The 19,891-nt window shown below is 52.8% G+C and overlaps 1 protein-coding gene across 1 annotated transcript; it reads right to left on the reverse strand.

Annotated features, from left to right (window-relative positions):
• Positions 1-30: 30 nt before the first annotated feature.
• GPRIN1 (G protein regulated inducer of neurite outgrowth 1) lies at positions 31-10,583 on the reverse strand. Its single transcript, XM_036884794.2, has 2 exons — positions 10,389-10,583; positions 31-4,008 (listed from the first exon to the last, which is right to left on the reverse strand). Exon 2 carries the CDS (start codon positions 3,855-3,857, stop codon positions 978-980), a length of 2,880 nt encoding a protein of 959 aa, XP_036740689.2. The 5' UTR covers positions 3,858-4,008; positions 10,389-10,583; the 3' UTR covers positions 31-977.
• Between the last annotated feature and the right edge of the window lie 9,308 nt (positions 10,584-19,891).

A 19,891-nucleotide genomic window follows, 5' to 3' on the forward strand; every position in this document is an offset into this window, starting at 1 on the left:
ACAGCTGACAAGTGTTGGGGAAAAATTTTATTACCAATGTATATTGTGACAGTTTGTAGCCAAAAACCGCGGCTGGAGGAGTGGGTACAGGAGTACTGAGTGGTCACAAGGGACTTGTGGGGCTCACAGCAAAGGATGGACAAGGTGCTAGGGAGGGCAGGCTTTAAAGGACAAATGTGGTTGTAGAACGGGCTCTGTCCTGCCCGATACCCAAGACCAGCTGTCACCCACGTTGCCTGTGGCCCAAGACCTTCCATGAGCCTCTGTGATTCCCAGACCTGTCTGAGACCCTCTGACCTTTCTGTGAGTCTCCTTTCAACTGGCCCCAAGGGCACTCCTGCAGCTGCCTTCCCCCTGTCCAGGAATTGTGAACCAGTGTCCAGTAAGGGTTGGAGATCAGGCTGGGCATTGGGCCAGGTGAGGGGGAAACAGAAATTAAGGACAACTACCAGCATGCAAGAGAAGCCCAGACCATGGGGGCCAGCCCACAGCATGGACACACACTCCCACTGACTCATACTGACAGCCTCACACATTTGGGGGTCTCACACATCAGTCCTTGCACACATGGGAGCTTTTGTATACATCTCTCCCATTCTGGAGACCTGGGGGCCACAGAGACCTCGGGGTACCTATCTGAACATCTCAGAAGCCTGCTTTAGTTCTTGGGGCTGGGAGCTGCTGAGCAGGTCGCCCAGGTCACCTAGTGTGACCGAGAGGGAGTGGAGCTGAGGGCTGTGAGGGGACAGTGGGGGATCAGGGCCTGGTTCGTGGGCTCATGACCATGAGGGGGCTGGGCAGAGGGAGTTCATTTGTGTGTTTGGGAGGGAGGGGCGCTGGAAAAAAGGGCAGGAGAAGGCCCTGGAGTCTATCCACCCCTCAGAGGCCTGTCGCCTATCAGGGGGATCCCTTCTAGAGGACTGGGGTCAGGAAGGGAGCCTGAGAGGGTCGGAAACCCGGGAGTACAAAAGAGCAGATCACTCGGCCGTGGGTCCGGCCCGCGAGCAGCACCGCGGCCGCCGCACACTCTGCAGCAGCGCGCGGAAGAGGCCCGGCGGGCGCTTGGCAGCGCCTTCAGGGGGTGCAGCGCGCACTGAGCCTGCACGGCCAGGGCCTGGGCGGGCGGCGGGCGGCGGGGCGGGCGCCCCTTGGCGGCCATGCTCCTCAATCTGTCGCTCCAGATGCTTCTGGATGGCCATGCCCAGCACCTCCACCTCCATGGCAGCGCCATACACTTCCCACGTCATGCCCTTTTCGTCCCAGCTCACGTCGCGCACGGGCTCGGCCGCTTCCGGAGGCGCCACGGCAGCCGCTAGCGCCGAGCCGGGCCGCACTCTCACTTCGGGGAAGGCGGGAGGCGCGGCCGGCGGCGCGGCGGCCTGCGGCGTCATGGGCCCAGTAGCCACGGAGCGCGTCTCGGCGGCGCCCAGCGACACCTGCAGGCCCGCATCCCGGCGCGAGGGCGGCCTGGGCGCCGGGCTGGGCACGCGCGGCACCGCCTGGAAGCTGAAGGCCGGGCCGCCCGCGCCGTCCTGCGGAGACATGGGGCTCACAGCCACCGACACGCAGGCCTGCGTGCCCGCCTGTGTGCCCGCGTCCTCGCGCGGCGGCGGGGCGCTCGCCTCCCACGACGGGGCCTTGGTGAAGTTATCGCGAGTCCGCGGCCCGGGTTGGGGTGCTGCGGCCTCCTGGCCGGGGCTTCTCTCGGCCCCAGAGGCCATGGGGTCTTTCTGGCCAAGGTTGGAGACCTTGGTGCTGGTTGTTGGCACGGGTTCCATGCGTACCCCGCTGCTCCCAGCCTCCGCTGGGGAAGGGGCTGGGCCGCAGGGTTTGCCATCTGACTGCCTGGAGGAGAGGGCCTTCTCCAGAGGCAGTGGGGACACCTTCCCTGAGGATAGGAACTCTGTTTTTCTTTGAGGTGCAGAGTCAGCCTTCCCCAGGGCCACAGGCTCCACTTTTCCACAGGCAATAGGGTCTGCTTTTTCTGAGGATCTGCGATCCACCTTCTCCAAGGTCAGTGGCTTCTCCTTCTGCAGAGATGCAGCCCCTTTTTCCAGTGAAGCAGGACCCTCCTGCCCAGGGGACTTTGTTTCTGCTTTGCCCTCAGACTTGGGTTCTGCTTTCCCTGAGGCCTTGGGATCCATCTTTGTGGAGGGTACAGGATTCTCCTTCTCCAGAGGCAGAGGAACCACCTTTCCCTCTGGGACAGCTTCAGCTTTTCCAGAGGATGCCAGGGTTATCTTTCCTAGAGTCATGGGGGCCACATTTTTAGAAGACACCAAGTCCGTGTCACCAGAGGGAACCGTATCTGCCTTTTCCCTGCTCACAGGGTCCACCCTGCTCAAGGCCGGGGTTTCAGCCTTCCCCGAGACAGTGGGACCCACCTTTCCAAAGGCCACAGAACCTGCCTTCTCTGAGGACAGTGGATCTGCTTTCCCCCCAGTCACTGCCTCAGCTTTTACAGAGGATGAGGGTCCTGCTGTCTCTAAGAACTTGGGATTCCCTGGACTTGAGGGCACAGGGTCTGTCTTTCCTGATGATTCAGGATTCACTTTTCCAGATGTTTTTGTATTTCCCACAGAAATGGGATCCACCTTTCTAGAAGACACTGGATCCTCCTTTCCTGAGGATATAGTTTCTGTCTTTCCCACAGACATCTGTTCTATCTGCCCAGGGGACAAGGGCTCTGGCTTTCCTGAGGACATAGGAGCTACCTTTCCCAAAGAAACTGGGCCCACCTTGCCTGAACACACAGGATCCACATTTTTCAAAGATATAGGATCCATCTTTCCTGAAAATATGGGATCTACCTGTCCAGAAGACAGGGTTTTTATCATTCTCATAGACATGGGATCTTCCTTTCCTGAGGCAGGATCCTTCTGTCCCAGGAACTGAGGATCATCTTTTGTAAAGGATACAGTTTCTGCATTTTCCATAGATGCAGGGTCTGCCATCCCCAAGTGAGTAGGATCCGCCCTTCCTGATGACCCCACAGCCACTGTTCCAGAGGATACAGGCTTAACTTTGCCTGATGACACCGGAGTCAGCATTCCCAAGGACCCAGGCTTTGTCTTTCCTGCAGATGCAGAATCCATGTTTTCCAAGGACATAGGATCCACCTTTCCTGAGGGCCCATGCTCTCTGTTTTCCAAGGACACAGGACCTGCCTTTCCCACAGATGCAGGACCCCTCTCTTTTGAGGACACAGGAACCTCTTTTTCTGAATACCTGGGTTCCTCCTTTCTTGGGTATGCAGAATCCACTTTGGCTAAGGATATAGGATCCTTCTTCCCTGGGGACACTGTATCCACCTTGCTGGAGCAGGAAGAATCTACCTTTCCCAAGGATCCAGGATCCTCTTTTCTCAGGGTCATAGGATCCATCCTTCCAGAAGCCACAGGATCCCCCTTTCCCAAGATGGTAGGCTCTGTCTTTCCTGTAAACATGGAATCTGTCTTTCTCGACCCAACATCTTCCTTTCCTATGGAAGTGGAATCTGCCTGCTTTGAAGAATCGGAATCCATCTTCTCCAAGAACATAGGATTTCTGTTCCCAGAGGATGAGATATCAGTTTTCACTAAGGACACAGACTCTGGCTTCCCAGAGAAGGTGGTTTCTAGTGTTCTTGAGACTGTAGCTCTGTATGCTCCCAGTGTCTCCTTGGTGGCTGCCTCCTGGGGAGGGACGCAGGTCAGGGAGGGGCAGGCCAAGCTCCCACCAAGGTCCTCAGAGCAAGAGGCTCCTTCCTCAGCCCCAGTGGGTCTGCTGTGGCTGGAGTCCATGCCTGGGCTTTGAGCAGGTGTGTGCCTGGCGGGTTTAGGGCTGGGCTTTTGCTGGGACGGGCAGCACTCCCTCATGGCCAGGCTCCCATCCTGTAGGCAGCAGAGGGCTGTAGGCTGGGATTCTGGGGTGCTGGCGTCCTTTTGAAGCAGCTAGAGCCAGTGTGGGTCTTTAGCACTGCCCAGCTGCCCTCATGACCATGCCTGGGCCCCAGGCTGCTGTCTGATTCTGAAACAGAGAAAGAGAAGACTCAGATTTAGGTGAGATGGAGCAGGAAGGGGCCTTCTCTCTCTCACACCATCCTTCTAGACACTGGGCCTCCTCACAGGGTTCTCTGCCCCTATTTGGTCCTCTCTTGTCCAGAGGGCCTGGGCTAAAACACAAACCCAACCGTATCTCTCCCCTGTTTCCCTGCTCCTGGTGGCCCTCTAGATAAAGATTAGACTTCCTATGATGTCATTCAAGGCCCTTCACAACTTGGCTATAGTCTAACTTTTCAACTTTATCTACCAACACCCTTCCCTTTCAGCCAGGCCCATGCAATATGCTACCCAGAAATTATGCCATTGTCCTCTAGGCCACAGGTCACAAACTCTGATGCCATAGGGGCCAGTTAGGTATTTTAAGTTAGGGAAGCAAGTGGATATAAACAATAGGGAGTGGTGGGGACTACAGCAAACCAGAGACACTCCACCAGCCAAGTACTACTCTAGAGAAATGCCTCCTGGTAGTATCACCAAGAAGTGGGAAATCAAGAACTTTAATGTAAAATATCCTAATTAATTCAGAATTTAAAAAAAGAGCAACTATTTGGGCCAAATAAAGTATGTCTGTAGGTCACCAGTTTATATCTGCATAGGCCCTGGGGAGATAAGAATGGTTTATAGTTGACATAGTCTGAAATGTGTGTTTTCAAAGATTGCTCTGGGATGGTGTGGATACTGGAGGAGAGGGGCTGGCTAATCATTCACTCTCTCATTCATCCAATTCTTCATTCATTCACCTGAACCTTTCTCTGCAACAATCTACATGAGAGATGGTACAGCAGAAGTCCTGGGGATGGAGAGCTGGCAGAATGTAGAGATCTGAGGGAGAACTGACAGGAACCAGCTGGCTTTCGCAGGGTGACAGTGGGGGTGGCCCACAGGATTCTGCATACAGTGGTGGGGGGTGCTGGGCAGGATATGTGGGGATAAGGGGGGATGTGTTTTGGACAAACTAAGTGTATGGTGCCTGGGGGACTACCAGGGAGAGGGTCTGACAGGCAGCTGGATCCGCAAGCAGTTCCATTTCATTACATATCAGCAGCCAAAGTGAGCAGAGCTCCTGATTGCCAAAAAACCTGCTCCTCCCTCCAACGCCACCTTGCTGGTACTCAGGCTAAAATCCCTAGAGTCACCCTGGACTTTTCTCTCACACCCTACATCCTACCCATCAGCAAAATATAATGAATCTACCTTCAAAATATATGCAGAATCTGGCCACTATCCTGAGCCAACCTTGCTCCATCTCCTACCTGGATTATCCCTGCTTTTTCCTTCATCCCACAGTTCATTATCAACATAGCAGCCAGAAGGATCTTAGTAAGACCCAAGGCAGATCATGCCCCTCCTCTTCTCAGAACCATGCAATGTCTCCCCATCCCATGCAAAGTAAAAAGAAATCCCTTACAGTGGCCCTGCATTATCTGGCTCTGTCACCTCTCTGGGCCTTGACCACTACTACTCTCTCTTGATTATGCTGCTTCAGCCACACTGGCTGCCTCACTGATCCTTGAACACTGCCTTGGGGCTGTTACACTGGCTGTTTCCCCTGCCTGGAATGCTTTCCTTCTCAGTATGTGCATGGTGTGCTCTCTGGGCCTTTCCCTGACCTATCCTATATAAAACAGCCTCCTCCCCAACACTGGCTGGAACTCTCCATCCCCCTTGCCTTGCTCAGTTTTTCTTCATAGTACCTGCCACCGTCTGACATATTATATATGGTTGTTGATTGTTTATGGTTTGTCTCTCCCATTAGAATGTCAGCTCCACAAGGTTTGGGACTTTGTTGTGTTTACTGATGTATCCTAAGGGTTGAGAACAATGACTGGCGTATAGTAAGCAAGTAGGTCCCAACACATATTTGTTAAATGAATGACTGATCTTTCTAAGATGTTGGTCCAACCATGCCTCTCTTTGGCTTAAAACCCTCCTTGCTCTTGTTGGGGAAGTAAATTGGTTATAACCTTTTTGGAAGGACATTTATCAATTTCTATAAATGTTTACAATGCTCATAGCATTTGGGCCACTAAGCCCTCCTCCACAGACAGTCTTGAAGATAGACTGATTGTGCACTGAGACTGCACGAGAACATGGCTAGTGATAATAAGAAAACCAGGAAGCCAGTCTGTGAATGCAGGAAAACCACATGGAGGTCCTCTACAGCTGTTAGAATGTATAGAGTGATGAGAAAAGCCATCCAAGATAAATTAAGTGAAAAAAAAAAGGACAGCATGGGTAGTGGGATCCCATGCATATAGACAAGGAAAAGATCAGGGTTTGTTTATAAAGAGAAAATTCCTGGATGGAAACCCATGAAACTTTTACCAGCGATTGCCTCTGGGACGTGAGACCAGGGATCTGGAGGTGGAACAGACTTTTGTATGACCCTCTGTGATGTTTGACTTTTGATTATGTGTACACATATTACTTTTTGAAAAAACGGTCAAAAAAGAAACCTTTAATGACTCCCTATTATCTTTAAGGCCAAGTCCAACTCTATAATGTGCTTCCAAGTCCATCTACTTGTTTACCTGCTAAGCTTTACCTTTTATTATGCACTCCCTCCCCCAAAGTGTGTACACACATACACACATATGCATACACACCACCAGCTGGGGCTCATCCATGGCTCCACATTCCCTCCCATCTCATCCTCTACACCTCCTCTTGCCTGGCTCCTTTGAAATTCTCAGGTCTCAGTTTAAACACCTCCTTCCAGTGAGCCTTCTTTGCCTACCAGCTTCCTCAGGATTCTCATGGCTGCTTGTTCATTCCCTAACCAGACTCATGTCATTCTGTGTGTACCCTTTACACCTCTGGGTCCCTGCCTAGATCTCTGGTCCCTGGATGGGGACTCAGCTGATAGTGTTCACCACTGGGTTCCTGAGGCTTTGGGCTTATGGGACTTTGCAGACCCATAAGAGGACATAGTCGGGTGGGGGGTGGGGTGCAGTTTTGTAGAAAATGGTGGGGCACCCGGTTTGGGGAAGCTGGGTGCTTGTGGGACTTATAGAGAGGCATCTGGTTTAGACACATGGTTGAGGGTGGCCCCTCCAAGGACAGAACATCTGAGCAAGACATGAAAAGGCCTGAGTGGCTGGAGTGAAGTTGGAAGGGGGAGGATGGAGGCAGCTCCCCACTTACCAGCTCTGCGACCTCAAGCAAGTCCCTTCTCCTAACTGGGGACCCTGATGAACCCATACCCTGAACCCACAGGGCTGTGGTGGGAATTAAATAAGATGAGGGGTGTGCACAGCTCTGCTCACTTTAGGGCTGGTCTGTGTACATGAGAGGCCTGTTTTTATCTACTCAGCCTGTCTGAGCCCAGCTGTGCTCCCTGGAGGGGGCAGGGGAGGGAAGGCCTGCAGCAGAGGCACAAACTGGCAAAAATCTAGCTCTCAGACATGCTTGTTTGACCCAGAGTGCTAAAACAAAAATTTTAAAGGAATTAACTGATCAACATTTAAAAACTACAAGATTTCATGTGAAAATCAGATTTCCAGCTTCTCTTAGAGAACTAAAATTTGGCAATCTGAGTGTGCTTCCTGCATGGTAACAGTCAGCTAGAGCCAAGCAGGGGCTGCTTCCTTAGTGGGGGTGTACTCTCCAATTAGCCACACTCTCCACACCTCCCCATGGTATCCTGGACACTGGGGCTGACTGCCTGTTACCACTGATCACTGAATTTGCCTGGTCATTTTTCTTATAGCCAGCTACTCATGTAGGTTATCTGTCTCTGGTGTGTAGCCACCTGAGTTTTGACCCTTGACCTAGATGCTAAGAAGGTTGGGAGGTGACCTCACACACACCAAGCCTTTACTTGTTTACTATGTGCATCCCGCCAGGCAGGTGTTATGTTCTTATTTTCCAGAACAGGAAACAGAGACAGGCATGACCCAGCTGGTAACATGCTCCTTCTGAAAGTACCCCTGGAAGAGGCTGGCATCTCACTTCCCAGATCTTCCCAAACATGGGTTAAGGTCTGGAATAGAGACAGCCTGGCTAGGGAGGTGGAAAGATAGGGGATCAAGCACCAGCTTAGTCATTGACTTGCCCTACGACTTAGGGTGAGTTTTCCCACACTCTGGGCCTCAGTTTCCCAATCTGTGAAATGGGGGAGAGGATATAGTTATATCTAGAAGAGCTGGCCCAGTCCCGAGTTTAAGATCTGCTGAAATACCATGACCAGAGGCTCTCCTGCTGACAATTCTGCTGGGCCTTTCCTAGTAATCAAGGGAGCCTTGGAATCCTCCAGCCACTCCACCAAGAGGCAGCCCAGGCCTGGAGTACCACCTCCTCACCCCTGACCCTCCCAATAGAACCCATCTCCATTAATTTCCCACCGTGTGCTCCGCCCTGGGCCTAGCACTCTCAGGCTCATTTTATAATCAGAACTCTACAACAATCTCATGAGGGGGGCATTGTCATTCCAGTTCACAGATGAGGACACTGAAAGGTCAGATGGTGAAAAGACTTGACCAAGGGCACACAGCTGGGACAGGGGCTTTGGTTCAAAGCCTGTTGTTGTATCTGAACCCAAAGCTTGGGTTCCTCCCATTTATATCAGCTCAGATCTTGGACACTGTCTTGGCTCTTAAAGCCCCTTTCTACTCTTTGGGGTCAGGCTAAGGGTCCTCCCAATCCCCTAGACGTAACAGGCAACAGTGCCAGGGAGCATCCAAGAGAGGAAGCAAGAATGTCCTCACATGCACACACACACCTGCGGAAATATGCACAACTATGAGCAGATGAGCCTGCACACTTGTGTGGCCCAGCTGAGGCAGAAGATTGAAATGCCTCCCTAGGTGTGTGAGCCTGCTCACCTGGCATGCAGAGGAGCACATAGACTGCTTGTGGACATCTGCAGCAGCTTAGGCCAGCCTAGGGAGACAGGACCTGGCTCCTGGATTCTGCTCAAGAAATCCATGGTGTACACATATGCAACCTGTGTGTGCAGAATTACATATGCATTTGTGTCTTGTGGGGTTACCTGGACCCTGTTGTGTACATATGTGGCCACATGTCCTCAGAGTCTCCCTCATGAGAGAGCTGGCCTGACTGTGCACGTGGTGCTTATGCCTGACTCCTGGGCAGGGCAGCCCCAGTGAATGCCATTCTGGACCAGAGACCTGGCCAGCCGTTCCTTTTTCTCTGGGATTTCTTCCCAATGCGGAGCCAGGGCTTCCAGGAACCTGCGAACACCACTTACAAGACTGACAAAGGCTTGCAGGGCTTCGGCAGGAGTGTGCCTCTGTGTATGTCTGACAATCCCAGTTTGCTGCCCCTCATTGTATCATCCCTTTGTCCCCTAGGATCCTTAGAGCAGTAAAGCCTCCTGCCTGGGGCTGTAGGAGAGAAGGAGTTTAGCAAAGGGTAATATAGCCAGACCTTCTTCTAAAAAGAGCCCCCTGACCATCCATCCATTCATCCACAGGAGGGCAAGGTGACAAGCAGGGGTGTGCACACTTGGACGAGTGAGGGTGACGGGTTGGCAGCAAGCTAAGAGACAGAGAATGTGTAAGAGAGAGTATATGCATAGCCTATTCCAGCATCCAGGTATATGAGGGACACCATGAGCTGATGAGAATAGGCACAAGCAGGCCAGAGCAGGGTGGCCATGAGGGTGTTATGATCAGGGAGTACTGCTGAATTGAGTGTGCTGTGACAGGTGATGGCTGGTGTGAGTGCATAGCTGTACCTGGGTGTGTACTCAAGGTCCCCACTTGGTGTACTGGGTTGAGGGCACAGGTGGCCGTGTGCATGAGTCTGATAGGATGCCCAAGGGCCACAGTGTGTGTGTAGATCCCTGGCCTCACTCTGGAGTGATGTGCCCATAAGTGAACGTGGTGAGTGTGTGACAGTGCCCAGAGTGTGTGTTACACTGAGTGTGCAGCAGTGAATGTGCTCAGTGGTGCCAGTAGCCACTCGAGCGCCGAGCTCGCTCCAGAGGGAAGATGAATCAACGCGGGCTGACCCCTCCCCGCGGTGGCGGGAAGCGTCCCCGCCCGCACAGCCGTGCGGAACAATGCGGCCGCCTGCGACGAGGGCGGGCCCGGGCCCGGGTCCTACACACTGGGCGCTCTAACCCTATTGGCCCTTCCGGTGCTCGGTCCCGGGCGGTGGGACCCACACCAGCCCAGCCCCAGCGAAGAGACGGGAAATGGACACCCACCGCCTTCGGCCGCGTGCACACACACACCGGGAGGCACGCCTGGCACACGCTGCGCGGTGCCCTAGTCCGGCCACCCAGGCGCTTCGAGGACCCTGGACAGCGGCTCCGGGGTTGGCCGCGAGCAGAGGAAGGGGGTCGACGCCGCCCGCCCGGGGTGCTGGCGTGGCGCTTACCCGACCGTGGCGCCGCTCTGTCTCCTCCGCGCGCAGCGCTCCGGCTATCGCCGCCGCCCGAGCAGCCTCGGCTGCCTCCGGCCGGGCTGGCGGGCGGACCCGCGGACACCGCGCCGTCGTCCCCCGCGCCGGCTTCGTGCTCCCACCCTCGCCCCGCCCCGGGCATGCGCGCTGGTCGACTCCCGGCCGCGGAATCCAGGAGGGGGTGGTGCTGTCTGAGTGCGGGGCGCTGGGCGCGGGGGCGGGAGGGGCGCTTCTTGGCCGCGGTCCCTCACCGAGGTCCCTGGGTTCCCCGCCCTCCTTGACTGGGTTCCCATTTCACAGACGAGAAGACCGAGAGGCGGAGCGGCTGCCCATTTGCTGCGCGCCTGTTGAGGGCGGGGCGCGCTGTTTGTAAAGTCTCACTCAATACAGCCCCGCGAACGCCCCCTACGTGTTTTACTGAGGAGGGAATGGGAGCTCAGAGAGGGAAAGCCACTTGTCAGAGGAAACTCGGCCTCTGGATGGGGACCCAGGTCGGCTGGATGTCCGAGCTCCCCCTGCGTGGAAATTTCCCGCCTCCACCTTGGCCACACTTCCAGCCTGCTCCCCGCACACTCAGCCCTGCCCCCGGCCCTTTGGCCGTAGCCCACGGTACGACGGGTGGAGGAGACGCGAATCGGGGGTGCGGGGGTGCACCTTATATTCCCTCGCTACCGGCCAGGTTGCCAGCCCCTCTCCAGTCTGTGCAAGCCCAGGTCTTTTCGCTGATATCCTTCAGCAATCAATTCACCTCCCAGAGCCTCATTTTCCTGATCGATAAAATGGGACTAACATCAGTCTCCTCTCAGCGGTCTTGGAAGGATGAAGGAGCCTGAAGAAGGTATTCAGGCGTTTCCAGTCGCATCTGAATTGCCAAGGACATGAGGACTTGCTGCACACCTCCCTCCACGTGTCCTGGCAGAGAAATAAGCCCCTCTTCTTTGAATTTCCAGAGGAGAAAAATAATTATTTAATTTCTAAGAGGTAATAAAACCCTCTCGCCTGTACTGTGAAATCACCTACTGAAAATGGTAACAACTAACGTTAATGTAACCCCTATTTAGGGACAGATACTGTGCTAAGGTTTTGTTTGCAGGTTTCATCTAATTTCAGTTTCTAATTACTTAGGAGCAAGTTAGTTTTAATACATCCCCAGTTTTCAGATAAGAAAACCGAGATACTGGTAGGTCATTTGTGTTCACACAGCTAGATTTAGTAGCGGAGCTAACTTCTATTCCTCTCACCTAGTGAAACAACCACAAGTCGCGGTGATCTTAAAAAAAGTTTTGGCTTTGTTTTTTAATCTAGATGGCAAATGAAGAAAATCTATCGGACCGGAGTCTTCAGCCATCATCCCTGGGAAGCAGAAAACCTCAGCGGTCCGGACCAATTTTCAGCACCATGGACAGCACCCACACCGGGCTTGCATCCTGTTTCCGGCCCTGAAAAATTGCTTATTCACTGCCCAAAAGGGCACTTCGCTCCAAAGTTTACAAACCCTATTCTAAATTCGTTGTTTCATTTTATTCCTCCTCCAGCCCTTCAAGATAAACATTATTGACTCCATGATAGAGATGAAGACACTGAGGCTTGGGGAAGTTTACATGAAAATGGTAAGAACCAACCTGTGATCTAAAAAGCTACCTGCTGGGGCAGGGTGAGGGTGGATAGGAGTGGAACCAGGGCATGAGTGAAGAGGCTCTGGCAGTTGTCCAGATGAGAAATGATGACGATGTCCAAACCATGGCAGCGTTTGTTGGGATGGAGAGGAGGGCCCAGATTTGATACCTATTTAGGGGTAAAGTCAACAGGCCTTGGACATGGAGTGGGTGTAAAGGGAGAGAGGATTCTGCTACTTCTCTGAGATTCTTGTTTAAGGATCTGTGTGGATAGACAACAGATACCTGATGATCCCTGGGGTGAAAGGGCTTGTGGGATGGCCATGCTGAGGTATCTGAGTCCAAACTGAGCTCTGGAGTGGCCAAGGCTGGAGACAGGTCAGGGAGCTAATGATGGAAGTCATGAGAAGGTTGTCAGTACATGAGGGGAGAATATAGAACAAATAAGGTGACATAAAGGCCCCAGGTCCACCCTGTGAAATGCCAACATTAAGGGACCAGCTGGGAAAAGGAGGCTTCAAAGGAGAGTGAGAAATAGTGGTCTGAGAAACCAGAAGAAACTCAGGAGAGTGTGATGTCTCAGAAACCAAGGGTAGAGAATGTTTCAGAAGGAGGGCAGGGACAACCACACCAGGAACACAAGCTATGTCCTGAGAGATGTTCCCTGGAATTGCAAAGAAAGTAATGGAAATTTGATGAAAGCCCAGTGAGTGGAGTGGTGGGTATGGAAGCCAAACTTAGGGTAGGAGACTGATAAGTAAATGGAAGTAAGGAAGTAGAGAGAGCAAACAGATGATTCTCTCAGCTCATTTGGGCTTGGAGGGAGAAAGGAACTATGACAGTCTCTTCAAGGAGATAAGAGGTTAAGTTGAGGAGACATAGAGGTATTTAAATACCGATGGGAGGAACCAGTAGGTGGGGGAAAGGGAAGATGCCAGGAAGGGAAGAGCATAATGGCTGGGCCCAGATGCTTAGGGTGGAAGGAAAGGATAGGATCCAGAGCCCTGGGGCACTCACAGACCCTGAGGTGCAAGGACACCAGCAGGGGAGTGGGAAGGTGACCCATGAAGAGAAGGCATCCAATAAGAGGTGGCTATTAAGCCAGCTACCCCGGTGGGTGAGTGAAACTTAATCCTGCAGGGAATCTCAGGAAGTGGGATAAATGCACACCTCAGAATTCCCCTGGCGGAGAGCAAAGGAGCTGGCATATTTGGATCCCAGCACCTGGCAGACCCGTTGAGCTGTGTGTTAATTTCCAGACACTTCTGGCCCACAGTGCATGTGGGCAAATGGGTTCCACAGCCCAGGAGGCAAATCCTTGACAAAGATGCAGGTACTGGCTTTTGGGAGTCCTGTTGACTGGCACAGAAACATTAAGGGCATCTGAGTGGTCAGGTCCCTGGCCATGTCTGCTACATGAGCACATCTTTCCAACTATGTTCTTTGCCACACTCTCCCACCACTCTTGTTCCATGGGGACTTGTTGATAAAAACATATTTAAAAGTGAAAATTTCTAGACAACAAAACACAACACTTGCTAAGGCAGAGTGGGAGCTCACAAAGGGCAAGGAGGCAGGCAGTGTGGACTCAGATCCTGACTTTGTCAGTTACTAGCTGTGTAGCCTTGACTGAGGTCTCTCTGAGCCTTAATTTCAAAGGCATAACTCTTAGCTCTCAGAACTCTGAGAGGATGTAGGGAGAAAAGAAACCACGCCAAGCACCAAGCATAGTATAGCACTCACGGTGGACACCAGGGTTACCGCAAGCCCAGTACTGTGCATCCTTTTCTCACTATAGCACCTCCATTTTCCTTGGGAACCACCTTCCCACCCCAGTCCATGTGGTGGGGTGGGATGAAACCCACTGCTAGCTGTAGGGGTGGGTAGTGACCCAGGACTGGGCGATCACTATGTAGTGATGAGCTCCTGGGGAGGGGGTAAAGCACAGGACCACAGCCAGGGCAACTGGCTCTCACATGTCCCTGGAGCTTTTGGAGTTGCTAAATCGGTGGTGTGTCCATGTGGAGCTGTTGGTGAGTTGTCTTTGTCCCCATGTGGAGCAAGACTGCCCAGGCCGGGGTTTGGGCTCATCTTGTGACCACCAACATGGTCACCCACACCCATGTGAGTGTGTGTGCGCGCCTATCTCCGGTCAGTCTGCCGCTGGGAAGACATACACACTCTTACGCACCAGAAGATAAACAAGTGCCTGCAGCTCCTTGGCTGGCGCCCAGGCCGGGGGTGGAATAAACAATCCCAGTGACTTTCTGAAAAGCAAGTGTGTGTGTGGCAACAGGCACCATGGAGACAAGCAGACTGTACAGAGCAGAGACAGCAGCCACCCCCCAACGCTACTCCTGCACACACACACATTCACACATATATAACACTTCTTGTGCTCTCTCATGTTCACATCCACTCCATCAAACTCAGTTCCTTTTCACACCCAGGCACACCACCCTTGGGTTCTAGTCCCCATTCCAGTTTTGCCTGAGGCTGAAGACTTTTGAGAAGGTCTGAGATTCCCAATACAACAGTATCCACAGTTTCTCATCCCTTTGCTTGGACACTGGTCCTGGTTTAGGCCAAATTTCAGTAAATCATAGTCTCTAGGGAAGGTGTAGTGTGTGTGTGTGTGTGTGTGTGTGTGTGTGTGTATGTGTGTGTGTGTGTGTGTGTGTGTGACAGAGAGGAAGAGATGGAGAGAAAGGGGAGTGGGGTCATATGGCAGGCAGTGCTATATAAAGCCAACTTTCTGGAAAGTTCTTACCTTTGTTTCACAGATGCATACACAGCACATATTCATCTACTCCATCAAGAAATGCTCACCAAGGCCTCCCTCCCCCCAACCAGACTTGTACAGACACATCCTTGAATACAAACACTCAGATATGTATCTGTCCTCATACATGCAGTTTACAACCTGATATGCTCTACATGATGATGGTGGTGGTGGTGTGCTATTTACTGACCACCTAAGTGTTTTACAGTCATTCTCTCATTACATTTAATCCTTAAGGAAAACCATCTGAGATTGATCTTATTATCATTCCCATGTCATAGGTGAGGAAACAAGTCCAGAGAGGTTAAGTAACTTGCCAGGGTCACACTGCTTAGAAAGTAACAAAACTGGGAGCCAAACTTCTACCCACACTATTAGCCCTCTTCATTTAGTCAGATATATTTGTAATACCCCAGGCATGTGCAGACATGCACACACACACACACACACACACACATACACACACACACAAACATAAACATGCACATACACGAAAACCTTGCCTCAGTCAGCCCATATAACTGATGTCCATAGGATCACCTTCCCCATCCTGATTTTTCCACATGCACCACTCCCAGGCCCTCACAGCACTGCCCTGATATTTATGACAGCCACTGGCCTGGGCACCTATGAGCAGAGCCTGCTGCCCATACCGGCCATAGGCCCCCTCCCTCCCTCTGCACATCCCCCTCCACCCAGCAGGTGCAGGCCCTGGCCCAGCTGGGGGTGGTCCCAGGATTTGGATGGGTGACTCAGGCTGAATCATGGCCCAGCTGCTCCTTGGCAGCCCTCTCTCCCATTCTGCCCAGACAGCCTATTTGAAGGAAGAGGCAGACCTTGGGGTGGGAGACAGGGATTGGGGGCAGTAAGGGATGGGGACAGGCAACAGGGGCATTTGAGAAGGAGGAATCAGGCACAAGAGGCCCTCTGTGCCCTGCTCTACTCCACAGAGGTCTGCAGGTGCTCTCAGGAAGCCCCCAATCATGCCCCTCATTCTGCCAGGCAAAGGAATCCTTCTGCCCTGATGTGGGCCAGGGTCTCCCTCTCTGATGCCAGGGCCCACTTTGGCTCCCCTCTCCCACCTCTTGGCCCTAATAGCTACAACAATAACAATATTTACTATTTTAATTGATCATTCACATGTTACAGCACTCTATGGTTTTCAAAGCACTTTCTCATCTCGATTGCATTTACTTCTCTAACTGTTCTTAGTGTGTAGAAATGAGCATCCTTACTTTTGAGCTGAGGAAAATGAGGCTCAGACAGGCCCCATAAACTATCCAAGGTGACAGTTGGTGACATGGTAGTACCAGGAACCAAGCTTAGGCTTCATGGCCCAGTCTGTAGAAGGTAAGCATTAGGGCCGGAGTTGAGCTGCAGTTGGACATAGTGGGGGCCTGGTAGGGGCATGGCAGTGGGGATGTGGGGTGGCATGGCGGTGGCATTGTAGGGCCGTGGAAAGGAGCGTGGTGGAGTGGCATGGCAGGGGGCATGACTGGTGGTTTAGTGTGTGGCAGGACCTTGACAACGCTTTTCTCTTTACTCCTCCCCTCTGCAATTCATGGATTATGGAGTTATTTATGCTTTTAAGTCTTCTTTTCAGTGTTTTAGGCCAGTGTCCCAAGGCTAACAAATTCAGAGCCATGGAGTTTCTATGAGAAGACTTTAGCTGTGAAACTTTGCTGCCTGAATCCTCAGTTTCCTTATCTGCAAACAGGTCCAAGGCCTCGGCTGGACTGGCTATTGAGAGGCACAAGTGAAATCACATGCACCATGCCCTTTAGAAGCTGTGAAGGACTTCATAAAGGCTGCTGTTTTTTCACATTTTGTTTTATCTTTTAAAAAACACCAGTAGGTGTTGGGCAGACAGCGGGGCAGGGGAGCCTGGGGGAGGTACTGAAAGGGGGAGTGGATGACAGCTCTTCCTTCCTCCTGCCTGGGCTCAGCCTGGCCTTCCCCCACCCTCAGCCCAGAGCCAGTTTCTAGGCAACCGGGTGGATGCAGGGATGGTTCGGAGGGGAGAGAGCTATAAATAGGGAAGGGAGAAAACAAAAATAAAGTTCTAGAGAAAGCTGTGGAGCCAAATTACTAGAGGTGGAGGTAGGAAGACTGGGAGGGAGACAGGCAAATGGTGTGGGCAGCAGGACAGCCCCCAGCCCTTCATCAGTGGGAAAGGGCAGTTTTAAGATGAGTCAGCCAGTGAAGGTCTTCAGAGCACTGACATGGGTGGGAGTGGAGGGTCCCTGTGTGCTCAGCTGAGCAGGATGGGGATGATGAGGGGTCACTTCTGGTTGGAAGACCAGGGGAAGTTCAGAGGAGAGAAGGGTTTCAACAGGCAGAGATGTGGGCAGCTGTCCAGGTGGAGGAAATAGCACAGCAAAGGGAAGTAAGGTCTGGATCAGGTGAGGTGGAACTGGACCCACAGATCTCAGGAGGCATCATTGAAGACACCCCTGTGTCCACGCAGAGAGGTGGTTCTTTCCTCTGCAGCAATGCTGGTCTCCCCACAACTTTTTACACCACTCCATTTTCAGTAAGGTTTCAGCTCCAAACCCACCTCCTCGAATGCCTAACCACCCCAATTTAGGGTGTGCCACTATCCTCTCCCTGTCACATTCTATCACATCTCTGTTTTATGTTCTTCATAAAACTTAATATCATCTTGTTTCATGTGTTTGTTGATTCATGGGGTGTGAGTTGTATCAGGACAGTGAACTGCAACCCCTCACCTCTAAGAATAGAGCAGGTGTGCAGCATGTGCTGTTTAGTGACTAAATAAATGGACACAACACATGAGGGCAACATAATGTATACACGTGAACACAGATGCAACACCCGCATCATGTAAGGCAAGTGTGCACACATAGCTGAAACCCACTCCCCCACCAACAAGCACCACCAAATCTCAGTCTCCATGAAGCCGCAGGAGCATCTGTCATCTCTGCTCTGCTGCCTCCACATTTTCCTATTGTTGGTGGGTTTTGTTTGTCTCCTCTCAGAGAAGGACCCTTTTGGGAAAATTCCAAAGCAGTTGGGCTTAGGGGTCAGACTTAGGACTGCATGTGGCCTTTGTCACTTTGCAACAATGTGACCTGGAGCAGGTAACGTTGCCCCTCTGACCTCCACTCTCTCATTTGTAAACTGGAGCTAATAACAAGGAATTCTTGAGGATAGTTTCAAGTGAAATGAATAGAGACAAATGTCGGAAGCCTGGGACACACTGGGCATTGGGGAAATGGTTCCATCCCTGTCACAAGGGAGGAGCCCAAGATGTGTTTTCACACATGCACCCACAGTTGGGACTGTGCTCTGACACAGAGCTGGCATCCTCCAGTGATACTTCTGGTCCTGTGCCTAGAAATGCATTTAAAGTGACCCTGGCAAATGAGAGCATTAATCTGTGAGCAGAAAACCAGGTGCCTGGGAAGGAGGAATAAACCTCCCTAGATGGTGAAACTGGTTTTGGCATCTAAAAATGGGTTCAGGTGCTGGTAGCTGGAAAGGAGATGGCAAACAAATTCAGAGGCCAGGGCGTTCATGAAAATGAGTGGAAGCGGATGGGAGGAATACAATAGGGAGGGAAAGGGACTGTTGCCTACTGAAATCAAATGAAAAAAAAATGTAAACCTTGTGTTAGTAAACTAAACATCCCTACAGGCCAAATTCAACTTGAGGGCTAAGAGTTTACAATCCCTGAGGACTGTGGGTTGTAAACAGTGTCTTAGCCAAAAGGGATTTGATTGAGATCCTGGCATGCGTACATTGAGTCAGAGACTCTAAGCCCACCCGTTTGTTCTCCTTACACACACACGTCGGCCAGCTGTCTCCTATTTCCGGAAATAAAGGCGCTTACAATGCAGGCCAAGGTGACCCCGAGTGGACGGGTTTCCCGCAGCGTTCAAGCCTTTCCGGGCCTGGCACCTCCTCCCACCCCCATGACGCAGGGAAAGAGGAGGCTCTAACACTTGGGTATTGATTGAATATAGCAAGCTTCTCCCAGCCCTGAGGCTGGAGGGCGACTCAAAGTTGGAGTCGCAAAGGAGGTCGCACTACGCCGAACAGGGGTGAGGTCCTGAGCTGGCGAGGTTGGGGGGGCCCCTGCGGCAAAACCAAACCGCGTTGGCGCAAAGGCCGGGGCGGGGTCTCCGGTGCTACCGGGGAAGAGGCTGCTGTGGCAACAGCGCAGGAGCGCCGCAGCGACGGGGGCGGGGCCTCAGCGAAGGTGCGGTGTGGGGCGCTTCTGCGCCAATCAGAGCAGCATTTTCTCCGCGCCGGAGGCGGGGCCTCGGCCCTGTACCACAGCGTCCCCGCCCCCTTCTTCCCCATTCTGAGGCGGTGTTGGGGGCCCTCTAGTGCCAGTCCTGATGGGCTCAAGGCTCCTGGCCGGCTTTCAGTTTTCTGCGGACCCTAGCTCACCTCAGCCGAGGTCACAAACCTTCGGGCGTCTTTCCGGGATGGGGGAAGCCGCGGTAACCCGAGCTCGGCCTCTTTCTGGGGCAATTGCCCATTTCCCCTACCTTTGGATGGGTTTTTCTGAATTGGGCAGGTATGCACAGGGATGTGTGCGTGTAAACGTTTTGGGGGGCAGAGGTCTGAGAGTAATGTTTTTCAGTGACCCCGCTGCTGATTTTTGAAAGCATCTTCGTGGAGCGCGTACAACTAGGAGTGCGAGCGCGGGCCTGCCAGCGTGCGTGCACGCGTGTCTGCACGTGCGCACCTGCCTCGGTGCATACACTCACACTGACGTCCAACACCCAGCCTACGCATGTCCCTGCGCCAGTGGCCATCTGCGCGCCTGCACTGCTTGTGAGGCGAGGTGGGAGTCGGTTCACCCTGTGCCGCGGTGGCTCGGAGTTTCCCTCTGCCTAGCACCCCGAGCAGGTGCTGTACGGTCCAGCAGGTGGCACCTGCGGCCACCTTCCCGCCTCCTGGTCAACTGCGTGTTCCAGACTGGAGAGACCCCTTTCCCCACAGGTCATCTCTGGGGGTGGATAGGAGATGGCGAGGCTGAGGCCGAGGTGGTCGTTGTTATACCTGGGCTGAGTGTGGCTGGGCCCCAAAGAGGGGAGTGGGGCAGGCTG

Source organism: Manis pentadactyla, chromosome 2 (genome assembly GCF_030020395.1).
Source record: "Manis pentadactyla isolate mManPen7 chromosome 2, mManPen7.hap1, whole genome shotgun sequence".
In the NCBI taxonomy this organism is placed as follows: Eukaryota; Metazoa; Chordata; class Mammalia; order Pholidota; family Manidae; genus Manis; species Manis pentadactyla.